Source organism: Erinaceus europaeus, chromosome 14 (genome assembly GCF_950295315.1).
Source record: "Erinaceus europaeus chromosome 14, mEriEur2.1, whole genome shotgun sequence".
Taxonomy (NCBI): domain Eukaryota; kingdom Metazoa; phylum Chordata; class Mammalia; order Eulipotyphla; family Erinaceidae; genus Erinaceus; species Erinaceus europaeus.
In genome coordinates, this window is record NC_080175.1 from 45544413 (window position 1) to 45561204 (window position 16792).

The 16792-nt window shown below is 50.6% G+C and overlaps 1 protein-coding gene across 7 annotated transcripts in view; it reads left to right on the top strand.

Annotated features, from left to right (window-relative positions):
* Positions 1-3793: 3793 nt before the first annotated feature.
* Positions 3794-16792, top strand: part of SLC38A10 (solute carrier family 38 member 10) — a 31302-nt gene continuing 18303 nt past the window's right edge. For 2 of the 7 annotated variants that reach the window (XM_060171795.1, XM_060171796.1), the window contains exons 1-3: positions 3795-4197; positions 10059-10176; positions 16196-16241. In XM_060171795.1, coding sequence (XP_060027778.1) covers positions 4099-4197; positions 10059-10176; positions 16196-16241 — 263 coding nt within the window. In that variant the 5' untranslated portion in view covers positions 3795-4098. Of the gene's footprint in view, positions 4198-10058; positions 10177-16195; positions 16242-16792 lie in introns of all 7 variants that reach the window. The other 5 variants (XM_016193261.2, XM_060171791.1, XM_060171794.1 and 2 more) reach the window with 4 other exon arrangements.

Here is a 16792-nt window from a genome sequence, read left to right on the forward strand (position 1 = left end):
TGCAGCTCCCATGTCCCTTACCCCAGCCCAAGGGACCACAGCTGGCTTCACCAGGGAGCCCCTGCCATGTAGGGCCCTGGGTCCTCCCCTGTACCCTCCAGCTGCCCCTCAGGCTGGGACTCCTAGAGAAGGGGGACTTCATAGGAATTCCTTCTAGATTCCTTCTCTGCCCCATCCCTCTGAGCACCAGCTGGGAAGGGGGTTGTCACCTGCAGGTCAGCTCTTTCTTCATTTTGCACACCAAGGCAAGTGGGGGGAGGGGGTAGGGGGGTGGGCCCTGTGGGAGCCAGGCCAGCCTGCGGGGAGTTGTGTGGTGGCATAGTGCCTGCGTGTCCCCTTTTCCCAGGCCCACAGGAAGCGTGCTGGCAAGGGGTAAGGTGTGCCACCACGGCTCAGCTCAGGGGTCTGAGGCCAGTGGCCTGGAGGTTTAGGGAGCCTTGAAGGCAGAGGCCCAGGCCACACTGCCACCCTTTTGAGCCACATGACCTTGAACCCACTCTGAACCTCAACTTCCCCATCTGTGCAAGGAGACTCTAGGGACTACTGAGAGCAAAAAACCCACCAACAGTAGCTGAACAGACACTGGCATGATGGCTGGGGAGATGGCCCACCTGGTAAAGCATTACATGTTCATGTCTGGGGTTCCTGGCTCCGAACCTGGTGTTCTGACTTCTCTCTCTCATGTGAAACTCTCTCTCTTTTCATGTCAAAAATGAAATAAGTGGTCCAGGAGGTGGCACAATGGATAAAGCACTGGATTCTCAACCATGAGGTCCTGAGTTCAATCCCGGGCAGCACATGTACCAGAGTGATGTCTGGTTCTTTCTCTCTCCACCTATCTTTCTCATAAATAAATTATTTAAAAAATGAAATAAATTTTAAGCAATGTAAGATTTTGCTCTCTCTGTGTGTGTGGTGGGGCCCAGGGCTGTGCGCTTCCTCCATCCAGGGTCCAAGTTTAATTGACTCCTCAGCGGCAGGTGCTGGAGGCCCCCATGGATGAGGTGGACATGGAGCAGGAGACATACATACATACAGACAGACAGAGATGACATGACACACTAGAGGCTGTGGCAGAGGTGATTGCTCAGAGAAAAACTAAACGTTGGGGAACAGTGAGGAGGGGGTGATTAGAGAGAGAGATAGATGCATGTGAAGGGTGGAAGAGATATCTGGGGTGATCTGGGCGAAAAACCTGAGTCAGGCAGGAGTGGAAGCAGAAAGAGGGTACCAAGGCCACCAGCTTGGGCATCCAGGGGCAGCTGAAGGTGGGTATGCAGGCCGGACGTAGTGGGCCCTGGAGGGAGGCAAAGTGGGGGGCAGGGTTTTAGAAGCTGGTGGTGTAAACAGAAATACAGGGGGAGGGTGGCATGGTGTGGTCTGAAACCTAGGAGTGTCTGAGGACTTCAGCATTGTCACAGGGCTGCCCAGGAGGGCTTCCATAGACTAGATGGGGATTAAAACAGTAGGGGCAAGGAGACAGTTCACCCAGTAGAGCACACGCCTTACCACATGTGAGGTTCTGGGTTTAAGTCCTTGGCTACTGCATGGGAGAACTATGCACAGGGGAAGCTTCACAGATGGTAGAGCAGTGCTGTAGTCTATCTGTGTGTGTCTCCTACCCTCTGTCTTAAAAGAGAGAGAGAGAGACTGTTGGGAGGAGTGGAATCATAATACTGGCAGAAAACAACTAAAAACAGTGGGATTGGGACTGGGGGAGGTGACTCAATGGCCAGTGAATGTGCATGTGCCAGTGTGATGCTGTGGTCTCTCTCTCCTTCCCTTTAGCTCATAAATAAATAAATAAATTTTTTGAAGTAGTGACAGTAATGAATCATAAGACAGTGATTAAATTATGAAGCCATGAGTTCATATTAACAGCAACAAATTGAACGTTTGATAAGAACCGAGATACTCTGTTTCAAAGTATCTCTCTCCAAAAAACCACTTGGGAACTACCAGAGGGGAAAAGGTAGCCAAGGGGAGAAAGGCCCCTCTACCCAAGGGAGCAGCAGGGGTACAGGGAAAGACTGCTGCACCTGATGGGATTTAGAGAAAATATGCTATCACTCCTGTGATACTCCTGCCATGACCTGAACCTAGTGCCCACAAAGATGTGCACCCCTTAGTCCCAGGCACAGTGGCTACGTTCTGTTACTTCCCATGAGGGTTTTGCAGATAGGATTAAGGACACAGACCTTGAGATGGGAGATGATCCTAGATTATCCGGATGGGCTCAGTCTAATCTCATGCATTTCTAAAAATTGGAAAACTTCCTAGGAGGGTCAGAGAGGTGTATGTGAAAGGTAGCTGATCTCACCCACTGCTGCTTTTGGAAAAAAAAATTATTTTGCCACCAGGGTTATCACTGTGGTTTTGTTGACTGCATGATAAATCCACCACTACTGGTGACCATCATTCTTTTTGACAGGATAGGGAGCAACTGAGAGGGCAGAGGAGATAGGAAGAGAAAGACACCTGCAGATTTGCTTCACTGCTTGTGAAGTGAATCCCCTGCAGGTGGGGAGCAGAAGCTCAAACCCCGGCCCTTGCACATGATGATTTGTGCACCTAACCGAGTGTGCCACTGATCAGCCCCCTTAATTTTTTTTCTTTTATAAGAAAGAGTGAGAGAGACATCAAACCTAGAGCCTCATGCCTGAGAATCAATCAGACGCTTTACCCACTGCTTCACCTCCCGGGTCTCTTCCTTTGCTCTTTTTTTTTTTTTAATATTTTATTTATTTATTAATGAGAGGGCTAGGAGAGAGAGAAAGAGCCAAACATCACTCTGGTACATGTGCTGCCGGGGATTGAACTCAGGACCTCATGCTTGAGAGACCAACGTTTTATCCACTGCGCCACCTCCCGGACCACTCCTTTGCTCTTTTGACATTAAAAAGTTAACTTTTAAGCACTGCTCCTGGTGGTCTGCTGCTGTTTCTAAGGAGCCAGCTAGGTATGGATCCTCACAGCTTCTTTTATGAGCTGTGTGACCTTTGCTAAGTCACCGAACCTCTCTGTGCCTCAGCTCGTCGCTCATAAAACCCAGGTGCTAATTGCCCCAAACAAGTGAGGTTTTCTGCTAAGGTTCTGGACCCTGTGCTCAGGTGTGACTGTTGCACGTAAACCCTCAAAAACTCGCTCACCACCGCCCCCCACCAAACCTTTTATTTTATTAAAATTTTACTTATTTTACTTGATAGAACAAAGATAAATTGAGAGAGGGAAGATAAGAGAGGGAGAGAGACAGAAAGACAACTGCAGCACTGCTTCACCGCTTGTAAAGCTTTCCCCCTGCTGGTGGGGATGGGAAAGTTCGAACTTGGGTCCTTGTGCGTGGTAGGTAATACGTGCACATAACCAAGTGCTCCCCCACCTGCCCCCCCCCCTCCCACACCGAACCTTTTCTCCACTGCTTTCCTGGTTGCCACCGCGGGGTCTTCGGTTCCCGCAAGGTGAGGGAGGTACCTGCGCCAAGCTCCTGCAGGTACACTCAGCCGAACCCCTGCCTAGCCCCACCCCCGAGCCTTCGGTCCCGCCCTTGAGATTCAACCCCGCCCCTGAGGCCCCGCGCTATCCTCTCATTGGCCATCCCTCCCTGCCCGCAGGCCCCGCCCTTATCTACCCAAACTCGCAGGCCCCGCCTACCCCCAACCGTTGTTCATTGGTTTTCCACAAAGTCCCGCCTTTTCCGGCCCCGCCCCGCCCGGCCTCTGTTTCCGGTTATCCTTCCAGGCCCGCCTCCGGTTGGTGGGCACCCCGCCAAGCCCCGCCTCTCTTGTCATCACTTCCGGGCGGAGGCACTCACGGAAGTCGGAAGTGTGTGTGCGGTGGCTGCTACGAAGTCGAGCTGAGGTGTCCCTGGCTGGCCTTAGGCGACTCTTCCGGTTGTGGGCGCGGAGACACGGAGGCGGTCCGTGAAGCGAGCGAGTCGATGATGCCTTGAGTCGGTTGCGATACCTGTCGGAGTCTCTGCAGGCTGATTGACACGCCGCCTTCCCGCGAGGCCGCCTCCTCCAGGCAGTCTCCCGTCCCTCTTGAGGGCTAACACCCCAGGGTGGTCCCCAGGACTTTGGGGACCCCTGGGTCAGCGCTATGACCGCGGCCGCCGCCTCCAACTGGGGGCTGATCACAAACATAGTGAATAGCATAGTAGGGGTCAGTGTGCTCACCATGCCTTTCTGCTTCAAACAGGTGAGTCCGGCGGGGCGGTAGTCGCAGCCTTCTGGCTCCCAGGCCAGGCCGATCGGCCGGGTGGAGGCAGCTGCCGCCTTGGGGTCTGCAAGTAGAGCTAGGGGGCTCCCGCAAGGGAAAGTCACGCACAAAATAATCCCACACAGCGCAAAGTGTAGACAAGCAAAGCTGTCACTCAGAATAGGGACGTAGCCAGAGCAAGAGCTGAGTCTTGCTTTCCTTTATTATACTTATCATATTTTACAACTCCTGCTCCATCTGCACTTGTATTCACAAGCGCGTAGGTCAAGCCCCCCCAGGCCCTGCAACTAGACAAGGGTGACATGGATTACCGGATTGGCCAGATTGTGCGCTGGGATAACTGTGCATCTCGACTGCGCAGTGTATCCAAAAACCGGTGTTGCCAACATTGAGCTCTGCCGCCCAGGTGTGTGTCTAGTGAGTGGGTGCCTGTTTAGATAATCCACAAGCAAACAGGCTTTGGGTACTTTGGGAAAGGGAGACGGGTGGACTTAGCGAGTTGGGTGACTTACTTTGCCAAGATGAACTCTGCTGCTTGTGTGCTGTGGACGCAGTCAGAGTTTCTGGTTCTGCCTCTCCTACAGGAGCTGCCCACTGGTAGGAGCGGCAGGGGTGGGGCATAGGGGAAGGGCAAGGTGGTCACAGGAGAGGCCACAAAGGCCAGTTTGATTTGATGAAACAAACTAGGTAAAAAAAAAAAAACCCAGCATCCCTCAATTATTTGTATTATTTTACTAGAGCACAGCTCAGCTCTGGCATATGGTGGTGCTGGGGACTGAACGTGAAATCTTGGAGCCTGATACAAGCATGACAGTCTGTTGCATAACCACTACGGTATCTTCCCAGTTCCCACTTGTTAACATCTAGGGATTTACCATTCCCACCTCCAGCCCTCCAGCCCTCTAGCCCATCGGTGCAAAGTTCAGGGTGTTTTGACTTAGCTGATGAGCACATTGGTAGAAAGACAGACTCAGCTGGGCACTGCTCAAGGCCTTGCTGGCGACTTTTCAGTCTCTTGGAGCAGCTGCTACACTTGGGCACTGTGACACCCAGATTTCTCTGCCACCTCTGGGTGTACCCACAAGGACTATCTATATGTCCTATGGTTCATTGCAGCACTGACTGCCTCTTGGGATGTGTAGTTGTCAGGTTGCAGTCTAGTGCAGCCACCCTGGTGCCTCTGTCAAATTGCCATTGTGGAAGGATCTGGTGCAGACATCTGTCAGGTGTGCTTTTAGCCCTGGGATAGTCTGCTGGCTGTGGATTTTGAGTGTCTGCCTAGCGGTGAGCAGCAACCCAGCCAGCATTAGAGAGAGAGACCAAGAGCATCATTCTGGCATGTGCAGTGCTGGGGCCCTCACACAAGCCAGTCCTGCTTGCTTCCACTGAGCCGCCTCCAGGCCCTGTGCCAGAGCCTTTGCACATAGGCCTGGCTGGCTGCCCACCTGGGACTGCTCCCGGCGGGCATAGTGGAGAAGGCTGGTGTGTAAGAACTGGACCGGTTCTCCTGTCCTGGGGGCCTGGCAGAGCTGGTTTCAGGGGCTGAGTGAAGGAGAGAATACTGCCTCGCCACGAGGCAGTCTGGCCTAGCATGAGGCTGGCGGGCAACATAGTGATGTGTCAGAGCATCTGGTGGCCTTGTTTGAGATAAGCTTTGAATTTTTTCTTTTTGTTTTTTTCATTGTTGGGTTTATTTATTTTTAAACTCCCCCCCCCCCTTCTCCCTTTTTTGCCTCCAGGGTTATCATTGGGGCTCCGTGCCTGCACTACAAATCCACTGCTCCCGGAGGCCATTTTTTCCATTTTATTGGACAGGACAGAGAGAAATTGAGAGGGGGAGGAAACAGAGAATGAGAGAAAAAGAAAGACACCTGCAGACCTGCTTCACTTCTTGTGAAGCAACCCCCCTGCAGGTAGGGAGCCAGGGGCTTGAACCAGGATCTTTGCTCAGGTCCTTGTGCTTTAAACTATGTGTGCTTAACCCAGAGCACCACCTCCTGTCCCCTCGTTGTTGGGTTTAAATAATGTTTTTGCATGCGGTGCCCTGGAATGAAAACAGGGCCCCATGCATTCATGGTACTGCCCAGCTGCCTCCCCAGCCCATTTCTTTTTTTCTATTTTTTGAGAAAAGAAAGACACCAAGGGGAGTTGGGTGGTAGCGCAGAGGGTTAAGCGCACGTGGCGCAAAGTGCAAGGAGCAGCGTAAGAATCCCAGTTCAAGCCCCCGGCTCCCCACCTGCAGGGGAGTCGCTTCACAGGCTGTGAAGTAGGTCTGCAGGTGTCTATCTTTCTCTCCCCCTCTCTGTCTTCCCCTCTTCTCTCCATTGCTCTCTGTCCTATCCAACAATGACGACAATAATAATAACTACAACAATAAAACAAGGGCAACAAAAGGGAATAAATAAGTAAATAAATATTTTAAAAATAAAAAGAGACACCATAGCACTGCTCCACCATCCATGGAGTTCCCACAGTGCTGCTGTGTGGTGGAGGGGTTTGAACCTAAGTCCTCATGGAAGTAAGCTGCATGTTCCAGCAAGTAATCCTAGCCTGATTTTGGTGCCTAGAAAACAAAAAACAAGCAAACAAAAAACAAGACAGATTTTATTGTAGCATAGCGTTGCATATGGAAGGCGTGTGCAGTTTATTTTATTGCCAGGGATTTTACTGCCCACCCTGCCCCACTCCTGGGCTCTTTTCCCCTTTTTAATTTCAGATAAGAATAGAGAGGGGGTGGGGAGACAGAGAGAGAGAGACCACAGTATCTCTCCACCATTCGGGAAGGCTCCCCTGGTGCTGTGGTTGGTGCTTCTGCGAGGGGTCCGAGAACTGAGCTGTGTGGGAAAGTGTGTGTTTACGAGGCCTGGTGTACTTTTCTTTTTTCTCTAGAGCCAGGGACTCATCCAAACACAATCATCCTGCTCTGGGCCACCTTTATATATTATTTATTTATTAGTGATTTAATATTGATTTACAGAATTATAAGATAACGGGTACTACTGCACCGTTCCTACCACCAGAGTTCTGGATCCGCACCCCTCCATTGGAAGCTACAGGAGTTCTCCCAAGGTTGCAGATATGGGTTAACTATTATTTCCACAACTATCTGTCTATATTTCTATATATTTGCTCCCCCTCCCTTTTAAGGTTCGATCTTCTCTTCCAAGTTACACATATACCTACTGTTATATCCAAGTGCCCCTCCCTTTTTCCTCCTCTCGCTCCATTCCTGAAGGAGTTGAAGATCAGAGCCCTCTGGTCATCTTCCCTCTATTACTTCCCCCCCCCCCCCAGGAGTATGGATCATAATTATATTTGGGGTACAGGAGTTGGGAGTTCTGGCTTCTGAAACTGCAGCTCTGCTGGACATGGTTGTTGACAGGTGGATCCATACTCCCAACCTGTTTCTGTCTTTCCCTAGTCGGGTAGGGCTCTGGAGAGGTGAGGTTCTGGGACGCATTGGTGAGGTCATCTGCCCAAGGAAGTCAGGATGAAATCTGCAATTTGGTGGCTGAAAGCCAGCAAGATATAAAGTGGAACAAAATAATCAATGAACAGGAAACAAAAAGTAGGAGTAGAGCAGATGAGAACAGGGATCTTAGGGTGGAAAGAAATGAAGTCCATTTTAGGTATGTTCCTAGGGGCCCACAACTATGGTAGTTTTTGTTTGAGTTTGATAGCTAACATGGAGTTGGACAAAAATATTATCTGAGAAGATAGTGTCAGAGTAGGGAAAAGGGCTAGAAAATTAGAACAGAGAGTAGCTTCCATTCTTGAAAAAAAAATCTATAAATAGGGAGAGTCAGGCGGTAGCACAGCAGGTTAAGCGCATGTGGTGCAAAGCGCAAGGACCAGAGTAAGGATCCCAGTTCGAGCCCCTGGCTCCCCACCTTCAGGGGAGTTGCTTCACAGGCAGTGAAGCAGGTCTGCAGGTGTCTGTCTTTCTCTCCCCCTCTCTGTCTTTCCCTCCTCTCTTCATTTCTCTCTGTCTTATCTAACAATGAAGACATCGATAACAACAATAATAACTATAACAACAATAAAAAGCAACAAGAGCAACAAAAGGGAAAATTAATAAATAAATCTATAAATAAAATTAACTACATCCACCTGACCCAGAGCCTACACACACACACACACACACACACACACACACACACACTCACTCTCTCTCTCTGTCTCTCTCTCTCATATTTAGTAGAGGAGCCTGTGTAACCCCTGAGTCCCTGTCAGTCTGAGCTCAAAGTCCATGGTCACAGCTGGGAACATTGCAAACTGCACTCATTTCAGGACCAGTCTTCCTCGAGTAGCATAGCAGGATGACCCATCGCTGCTTTATGGTGTGGGCTTATGAAGGTCCTAGGAAGGCTCATGAGTGGGCTTATGATGACGTTCCTGAAGGAACGTGACCAGTGGTGGTACAGAGAAGGATCCATTAGAGGTCTAGACTGGGCCACCTTTCTATTCAGGTAGAGAGACACAGGGAGACCCACCTATGTGGTGTTGGACCTTGAACCTGTGCTGTGCACTCTACTCTGTGAGCTATATCTTCAGCCATTAGGCATATTCTTTTTGTTAAAAATTTTATTATTAAGAGAGTGAGAGCTTCCCTTCTGTAGGTGGGGGGCAGGGACTTGAACCCAGGTCTTTGTACATGGTAACATGTGCTCTACTGGGTGCACCACGGCCTGGCTCCACCTAGATGTACTTTTGATGGCTTTTCACAAAATGAAGAGACATGGGTCACTGGTGTCCAAGGAGAGCAGTGGGACCAGTGCCCCCCATCCTCATCCTCTCCTCATCCCAGCCCACTGGCAGCACTGTGGGCCTTGTGGTGGCATGTGTCTCTCTGTGCGTGTTTAATGGATTTTATTTTATTTATTTCTTTTACCCAGATCACTACTCAGCTCTGGCTTCTAGTGGTGCTGGGGGTTGAGCCTGGGGCCTCCTACCCTCAGGCATGTAGGTCCATTGTATAAAACACTCTGTTATCTCCTGGCCCCAGTGGGACCATTTTGCTCATCACCGGAGTGAAGCACAACTCGCTTCTTCTTTCCCCTCCACCAGGCAGTTGTGGCATTTCCATCTCCCTTGTGAACCTTGGGGTCTGGGCTGTGTGTGTCTGAAAGTGTTGGGGTTCCCAGTGGGGATTCTTCCCATATGAGCCATTCACCGAGTTGGGCCAGCTTGCCTGTGCTTTGAATTAACAGACTTTATTTTCCTGAGCGGCTTGAGATCTGAGTCAGAAGCCAGAAGCCCAGTAAGCCCCACACTTCCTGTTGTTGACATCTTGTGTGGTGGTTTTATATCTATTTGTTTGTCGTTGTTGTCACTGGGGCTTCCTTGCCCCAGGACAACTTTTTCAGATAGAAAGAGATACACCAGAGAGACAGAGACATAGCCCCCAGATTCTCGCATCTCTCACATGGTGTACCAGGTGGCTCTAAGCTGGCTCAGGCTCCCCCAGGTTGCACTAACTCCCAGCCCCTCTGATTTTTCAAGTGTTACTATGTTCATTGAGCCAACTGGGGAGAGTATACCCCTACCCACCTCCAACTTTGGTTGGGAGTTCACGTGCATGAGTGCAGACTCCCTGCAGATTCCTGTACCCTGGCCATTGCCCCTCCCCCCCCCCAGCCTTGGGCTGGTGGGAGTTCTGTGTCCCCAGTCAGAGTGCATAGTCTCCCTTTCCAGGAAGGGGGTCCCCTCAAGTGCCAGGGATTGTCACCCAGGCAGGGGAATGGAGCTTTGCTGGGACTCCACTGTCTGCCCATGGGGCAGGGCGGGGTGAGGGGATGCAGCTACCCTGAGCCCCTTCCTCACCATCTCCCCATGTCTAGTGTGGCATCGTCCTGGGTGCCCTGCTGCTGGCCTTCTGCTCCTGGATGACACACCAGTCCTGCATGTTCCTGGTCAAGGCGGCCAGCTTGAGCAAGCGGAGGACGTATGCTGGCCTGGGTGAGTGGGTGCCCCCCAGCTTATTCCTGAAGTCCTCCCTCATTCCCTCCTCTTCCTCCCTCTTCCCCTCCTCCTTTCTCCTCCTCCCTCCTGCCTCCTCCTTCCTTATTCCCCTTCTCTTCCTCCTCCCTCATTCCCTCCTCTTCCTCCCTCTCCCTCTGCCCCCATCCTCCCTCCCTCCTCCCTCATTCCCTCTTCTTCCTCCCTCCCTCCCTCTTCCTCTCCTTCCCCCTCCTCCCTCCTCTTCCTCACTCCTTCCCTTCTCCCTCCTTTTCCTCCCCTTCTCCTCCCTCCCTCCTCTCTCCTTCCCTCTTCCCTCCTCCCCTCCTCTTCCTCTTCCCCTTCCTCCTCCCCCTCTTCTTCTTTTTCTTCTTCCTTTGTTTTTATTTTTTACTACAGCCCTGCCCAGCTCTGGTTGATGGTAGTGCTGGGGAGTCATCCTGAGACCTCAGAGCCTCAGGCAGGAGAGTCTTTTGCAGAACCACTATGCTAGCTCCTTTGCCCCCTGGAGTATGGTTTTCTTCTCTTCTCTTTCTCTTCCCTACTTCTTTTATTTATTAACAAGAGAGGAGACAGAAACATCACTCAGGTACATGTGATCCTGAGGATTGAACTCTAGTCCTCATGCTTGAGTGTCCAACACCTAATTCATTGCATCATCTCCCAGGCTGCTAGTCATCTATTTTTATTTATTTATTTTTTAAAATATTTATTTATTTATTCCCTTTTGTTGCCCTTGTTTTATTATTATAGTTATTATTGTTGTTATTGATGTCGTCGTTGTTGTTGGATAGGACAGAGAGAAATGGAGAGAGGAGAAGAAGACAGAGAGGGGGAGAGAAAGATAGATACTTGCAGACTTGCTTCACCGCTTGTGAAGCGACTCCCGTGCAGGTGGGGAGCCGGGGGCTCCAACCAAGATTCTTACGCCAGTCCTTGCGCTTTGCACCGCCACATGTGCTTAACCCGCTGTGCTACCGCCCGACTCCCTATTTATCTATTTTTCAAGAGTTATTTATCAGTGATAAGGAGAAATGGGGGGGGTGGAGAAAGGACAGCAGAGCATCTCTTGGATATATGCAATGTCAGGGCCTCATGCTTGGGAGGACAGTGCTTTATCCCCTGCACCACTTGCAGGACCTGCTTGTCAGCCCTTGTTGACTATGTATCTGCTTCCCTGAAACCTGGAGCCTGCACCCCAGTTCCCAGAGCCGTTTTCCTGTACATGAGACCGCTCCTCATCCTGGAGCCCTCCCTTGCCCCTCGCAGATCTGGAGCCCTGGGTGTCCTGATACTGCTTCTTGTTTCCTTCAGTTCTCCTCTTTCTTCCTTTGATTTTTGCCCAGGGCAGGACGTCGGTGCCTTCTGCTTCCTGTCAGAGCCTCCTGGTGGGGTGGTCAGGGGCTGATGTCTGGGGTGGAAGTCCCCACCCTGCAGCTAGTGTGTGACCCCAGTCTACTGCCTCAGCTCAGTTCAACTGTGGGGGGTAGAGGGAAGGCAGGGAAGCACCTGCCAGATACTGGCGACTGTTCCCACTCAGAACTGGGGTGCAGCCCTCCCTGGCTGGCAAGAGTGGCACTGTGACTCATGTCAGGGCTGCCCCAGGAAGTGAAAGTGACTCTTTAGAGTGGACCTTGTTCAGCTCAGGTGTTTTCCTCCCCCAACCCCTCCACCAGGGCTATCTCTAGGGAGGGTTCCTTTGGCAAATGCACCTCAAGTGCTTGGGCGACACCAGTCAGGGGAGAACCCAGTTCCTGACTACTGTCTGATTATTCTTAGAAAGTTCCCAAGATCTTCCCCTCCTCTTTCCATTTCTTTCTGTCCTATCTAACAACAGCGACATCAATAACTACAACAACAATAAAAAAAGGGGGGGGGGAGTCGGGCGGTAGCTCAGCGGGTTAAGCACAGATGGTGCAAAGTGCAAGGACCGGTTCGAGCCCCGGCTCCCCACCTGCAGGGGAGTCGCTTCACAGGTGGTAAAGCAGGTCTGTAGGTGTCTATCTTTCTCTCCCCCTCTCTGCCTTCCCCATCTCTCTCCATTCTCTCTGTCCTATCTAACAACAACGACATCAATAACTACAACAATAATACAACAAGGGCCACAAAAGGGAATAAATCAATCAATAAATATTTTTTTAAAAAAAACTTAAAAAAAAAAACAAGGGCAACAAAGGGAAAAATAAGTAAATAAATATAAGAAAAAAAATTTTAATAAAGAAAGTTCCCAGGATAGGAAACTGGTTTGGCTAGATGCCATGGTGGGAGGAAGTTGTCCTTATGTCCTTCCCATTACCCCTACTCCTGAGGTTTTGCCTGTCCTTGGGGAGCAGAGTCTACTCCCCCAGGGTCAGAGGGGCTGTTTTTTGGTGTCACCCTAGCTCAGCTGTGTGAGCTCTCAGTTTGTGGCCTTGTCCATTTTCCTGGCACCTCCCTCAGAACTGGGTGGGGACCCCATCACTTAGACAGGAGCCCCAGACAGGAAGAGATGAGGATCTCAGACCAAGAGGGCTAGCTACCATTGGACACCTCCTGGCCCACAGAGGAGACTTAACTGTGGGCCTCCTTCCCAGATGAGGGGGCCCACTGCTCCTTGTGTGCCACCACAGAGAGCAACCTGAGAGGCCACCTGCAGGGCCTGGGGGCTTCGAGCAACTGGGGGTGGGGCCATAGGGTGGACAGTTGCCTTTGACCCAGAGCCAGGGACAGGGCAAGGGACACTGCAAAAATCCTGGGGTAAGAGGAGCCCAGGGTAGCAGAAGTATCTGGACCCAACAACCTGTTCCAAGTGTGTGTGCTCTGGGATTACCACTGGCGCCTCCTAGTGACATGTACTGTGTACCTGCCTTCCTATGATGTGTGTGTGTGTGTGGGGGGGGGGTAATAGTGGGGTAGTATTAACTCTGGTGAAGAAAATGGAGAGGACAAGGAGGCTGCATCACCTGATGGCCTGGGCATGGCAGGGCCTTGGGGGCAACCCCCCTTGGATGTCATTCAAGGGAGAGGGTGATAAGCTTTTCTGGGTGAAGGAGTGAGGCCCTGGTTCCATCCCCGGTACCACATGTGAGCACTGTGAACAGCACCTCGGACCGGAAGTAGTAGAGCTCCCTGGATGGTGGAGCAGTGCTGTGATACTGCTCCCTTGCTCCCCATTCTAGATCTAAAAATATAGAACAAGACAAATTGAGCCAGCAAGACAGCTTGGCAGGGCCAGGCATGCATGAAGCCTGGGGATTGTACTCCGGCACCCTGCTTAAAGACAAAGAAAGGCCACCTCTGCATTTGGCCCCCTGACCTCCCAGGTCACTTCCTGTTACCTCACTGTTCAGGATGCAGCTGTATTCTGGAACTTCCTGTGCTGGGTTCTCAAAGCATTTGCAGTATCCCGTAGACACTCTGCTTCCTCTGGAGAAGAGGGCCCCCAGGGCACAGCCACCTCCCCATGGCTCTTCTCCATTCATTCATTCATTCATTCATTCATTCATTCATTCATTCTTCTGGCTCTTCTCAGTTATTCATTCATTGATTCATTTCAGAATGCTGCTCAGATCTGGCTGATAGTGGTTCAGGGGATTGAACCTGGGTCTTTGGAGCCTCGGGCATTAAAGCCTTTTGTGTGTGGTTTGTATGTGTGTGCCTCCAGGGTTATCACTGGGACTTGGTGCCGGTACTACTAGTCCACTGCTTCTGTAGGCTGTTTTTTTTCCATTTTGTTGCTCTTGTTTTATTTATTGTTATTGTTGTCATTGCTGTTGCTGTATAGTACTGAGAAATCAAGAGAGGAGGGGAAAACAGAAGGGGAGGGGAGAGAAAGATAGATACCTGCAGACCTGCTTCACTGCTTGTGAAGCAACCCTCCTGCAGGTGGGGAGCTGGGGGCTTGGCTGGTCCTTGCACTTTGTACCATGTGCGCTTAACCCGCTGTGCTACTTGCCTGGCCCCTCCATTAAAGCCTTTTTGCAGAACCATTCTGCTATGGATCCTGCCCTAGTTTATTTTATTTTAGTTGTGATGTTGGAGTGGGAACTCCGGGCCTCAGTGTTTGCAGGGCAGGTGCTCAACCGCTGAGCCACCCCCCTACCCTCTATCTGCTGATCAGATCTCTTTTCCTGTTTGTTTTAACATCTCAGTGTGCAAGGATCTGTCTCCATTTTCAGTTACTCTGTAGCCAGGGAAGCCAGGTCAGCCTGTTAGAGCACAGGATTCCCATGCCTAAGGCCCCAGAGGTTCCAGATTAATCTCCAGTACTGCCACAAGCCAAACTTGAGCAGGGCTTTGCTCCCTGACGACTGTGTCTGTCTGTCTGTCTCTCATAAAAATCTAAAACAATCTTTAAAAAAATAAATAAAAGTAAATGACTGTTAATTGAAAACATAGATTGCCTCATGGTGCAAACCGGCTTCATTACGTGAACCTGAAGCTCCAGTCAGATGGTGGCGGCAGTGGGGGGTAGGGGAGGTGAGTGTCCCCCAAGGTCAAAGCCTCTGCCACGCCAAACCATGCTGCTTCCAGCTGGTGCAGGTGCCAGCACTGTGCCTCTTCCCACAAGACAAAGGTTTTACCTTGTTCAGCCCTGCTGGCTTGTGTACCTTCTTGCTTTCCCAATACTTTAGGATGTCCTGACCCCCGTGGAGGGGAATAGGACAGGGTGTGGGGCTCCCTGCTTCATGTACCCCTTTCTTGTTCCTGAGAGACAAGACATCCCTATGCCCTTGCCCTGCTGGGCTTTGGGGGTGGGGGTGAGGTGGGCAGTACAGAAGTTGGGGCCACTGTCAGGGCTTGGGGTGTTCATGCAGAATCAGCATATCCTTTCTTCTCTGCCATGAGAGGAGGGCAGGATGGGGCCTGCTCCCCACCAGGACCATGCGAGGCCGAAAGGCACAGTGTCTCTGTCCGTTTCCACAGTCACCCTCAAAAGGATCCCTCCAGGGACCAGGAGGTGGTTCTTCTGGTAGAGCATGCATGGAACTATACATGAGGACCCCATTTCAAGCTCCAGGCTACCATGTGGGAGAACTTTCAGGGGGAGAAGCTTCTCAAGCAGCAGAACTGTGCTGTGTGGTGTCTCTTCTTTTCTCTCTCCCTCTCTTCTCTTTTTATCTCCCTCTTCCTCTCTTTCTGTCTCTTACCCTCTAACTAGAAGGAAAAAAAAAATTGGCCATTAGGGTCAGTGGAGTCATGCATACAGAGCCCCAGCTATAACTGGCACCCCCTCAAATCAATCTTTGCCAAGTTCCTTTGGTGCCAGTTGTGAACACTGAGCCCAGACCTCCCAGCCATCCTCAGCCCCTCTGTCCCTTCCTGCCATACCCACACACTCGAGTACAGGGTTATGTACACACACCGCATACACACACCCCCTGCCTTCACAGGCATACATCAATACATACATCAATACTTGGCAGGCATGATTTTTTTTTTTTTTTTGAGTGAAGCCTTAAAACTAACTATGTGCTTCCCTGGCTCTTATTTTCTGTGGTTTTCATTTGCCAGTCAGGCTGTTCTGTTCATGACCAACATAAAAACAAGTCCATCTGCTACCTCTCTCCCCTAGCCACCCCCCCACCCCCCCACCCCACCCCCGCCGGCCTGTGAAACTCTAAACCACCATGTTTTCTTTTTTAATTTTTAAAAATGTTTATTTATTTATTTATTTATTTTCCCTTTTGTTGCCTTTATTGCTTTTTATTGTTGTAGTTATTGTTGTTATTGATGTCATTGTTGTTGGATAGGACAGAAAGAAATGGAGAGAGGAGGGGAAGATAGAGGGGGAGAGAAAGATAAACACCTGCAGACCTGCTTCACTGCCTGTGAAGTGACTCCCCTGCAGGGGGGGAGCCTGGGGCTCGAACCTGGATCCTTACGCTTGTCCTTGTGCTTTGCGCCACATGCGCTTAACCCACTGCGCTACTGCCCAACTCCCACCACTGTGTTTTTGTAAGCCCACTATCATCATCAGTAACAGTTGTGCTCTGTTCTGGTGCCACTGGCTGAGGCTGACTCTCTCCTTCCCCTCCAGCTCTGCACGCCTATGGAAAAGCAGGGAAGATGCTGGTGGAGACCAGGTTGGTGGTGGCTGTGTCTGAGCCCTCTCTTCTTCCTCACCCTTACTCTCTAAACCCAAAGAGAAACATGCAGATTGTTCCAGAATGGATGCTATGCTTCCCACATAGTTTGGTTTCAAACATAGTATTTTTCTAAAGCGTGGCTTACTCAGCAGTTGGAAGTTCAATTTATCGTGCTCTTGAAATGGTGAATGTGGAGGCTGAACACCCTATTTAAGTCTCACTAACCTGGGGAGCATAGCAGCAATGTCTTGGTCCTGTTTTTAGATCTTAGCCCCGCTTAAGGTGGCATTAAGTTGAAAATGTCCTATTTCTCTCCCTTTGGAGCAAAAGTTTGCAAGATGAGAAAATTACTTGGAGATTGCACTTTTATTTACTAAACAAGGGAGTTGTAAACTTAAAAGAACAGCTCCAGGGCTGGGTGGTGACATATCTGGTTAAGCACAGAGAGACCCAGGTTCAAGACCCTTATCCCCATCTGTAGGGGGGAAGCTTCATGAGTGGTGAAGCAGGTGTCTCTGTTTCTCTCCCTCACAATCTCCTCCTCCCCT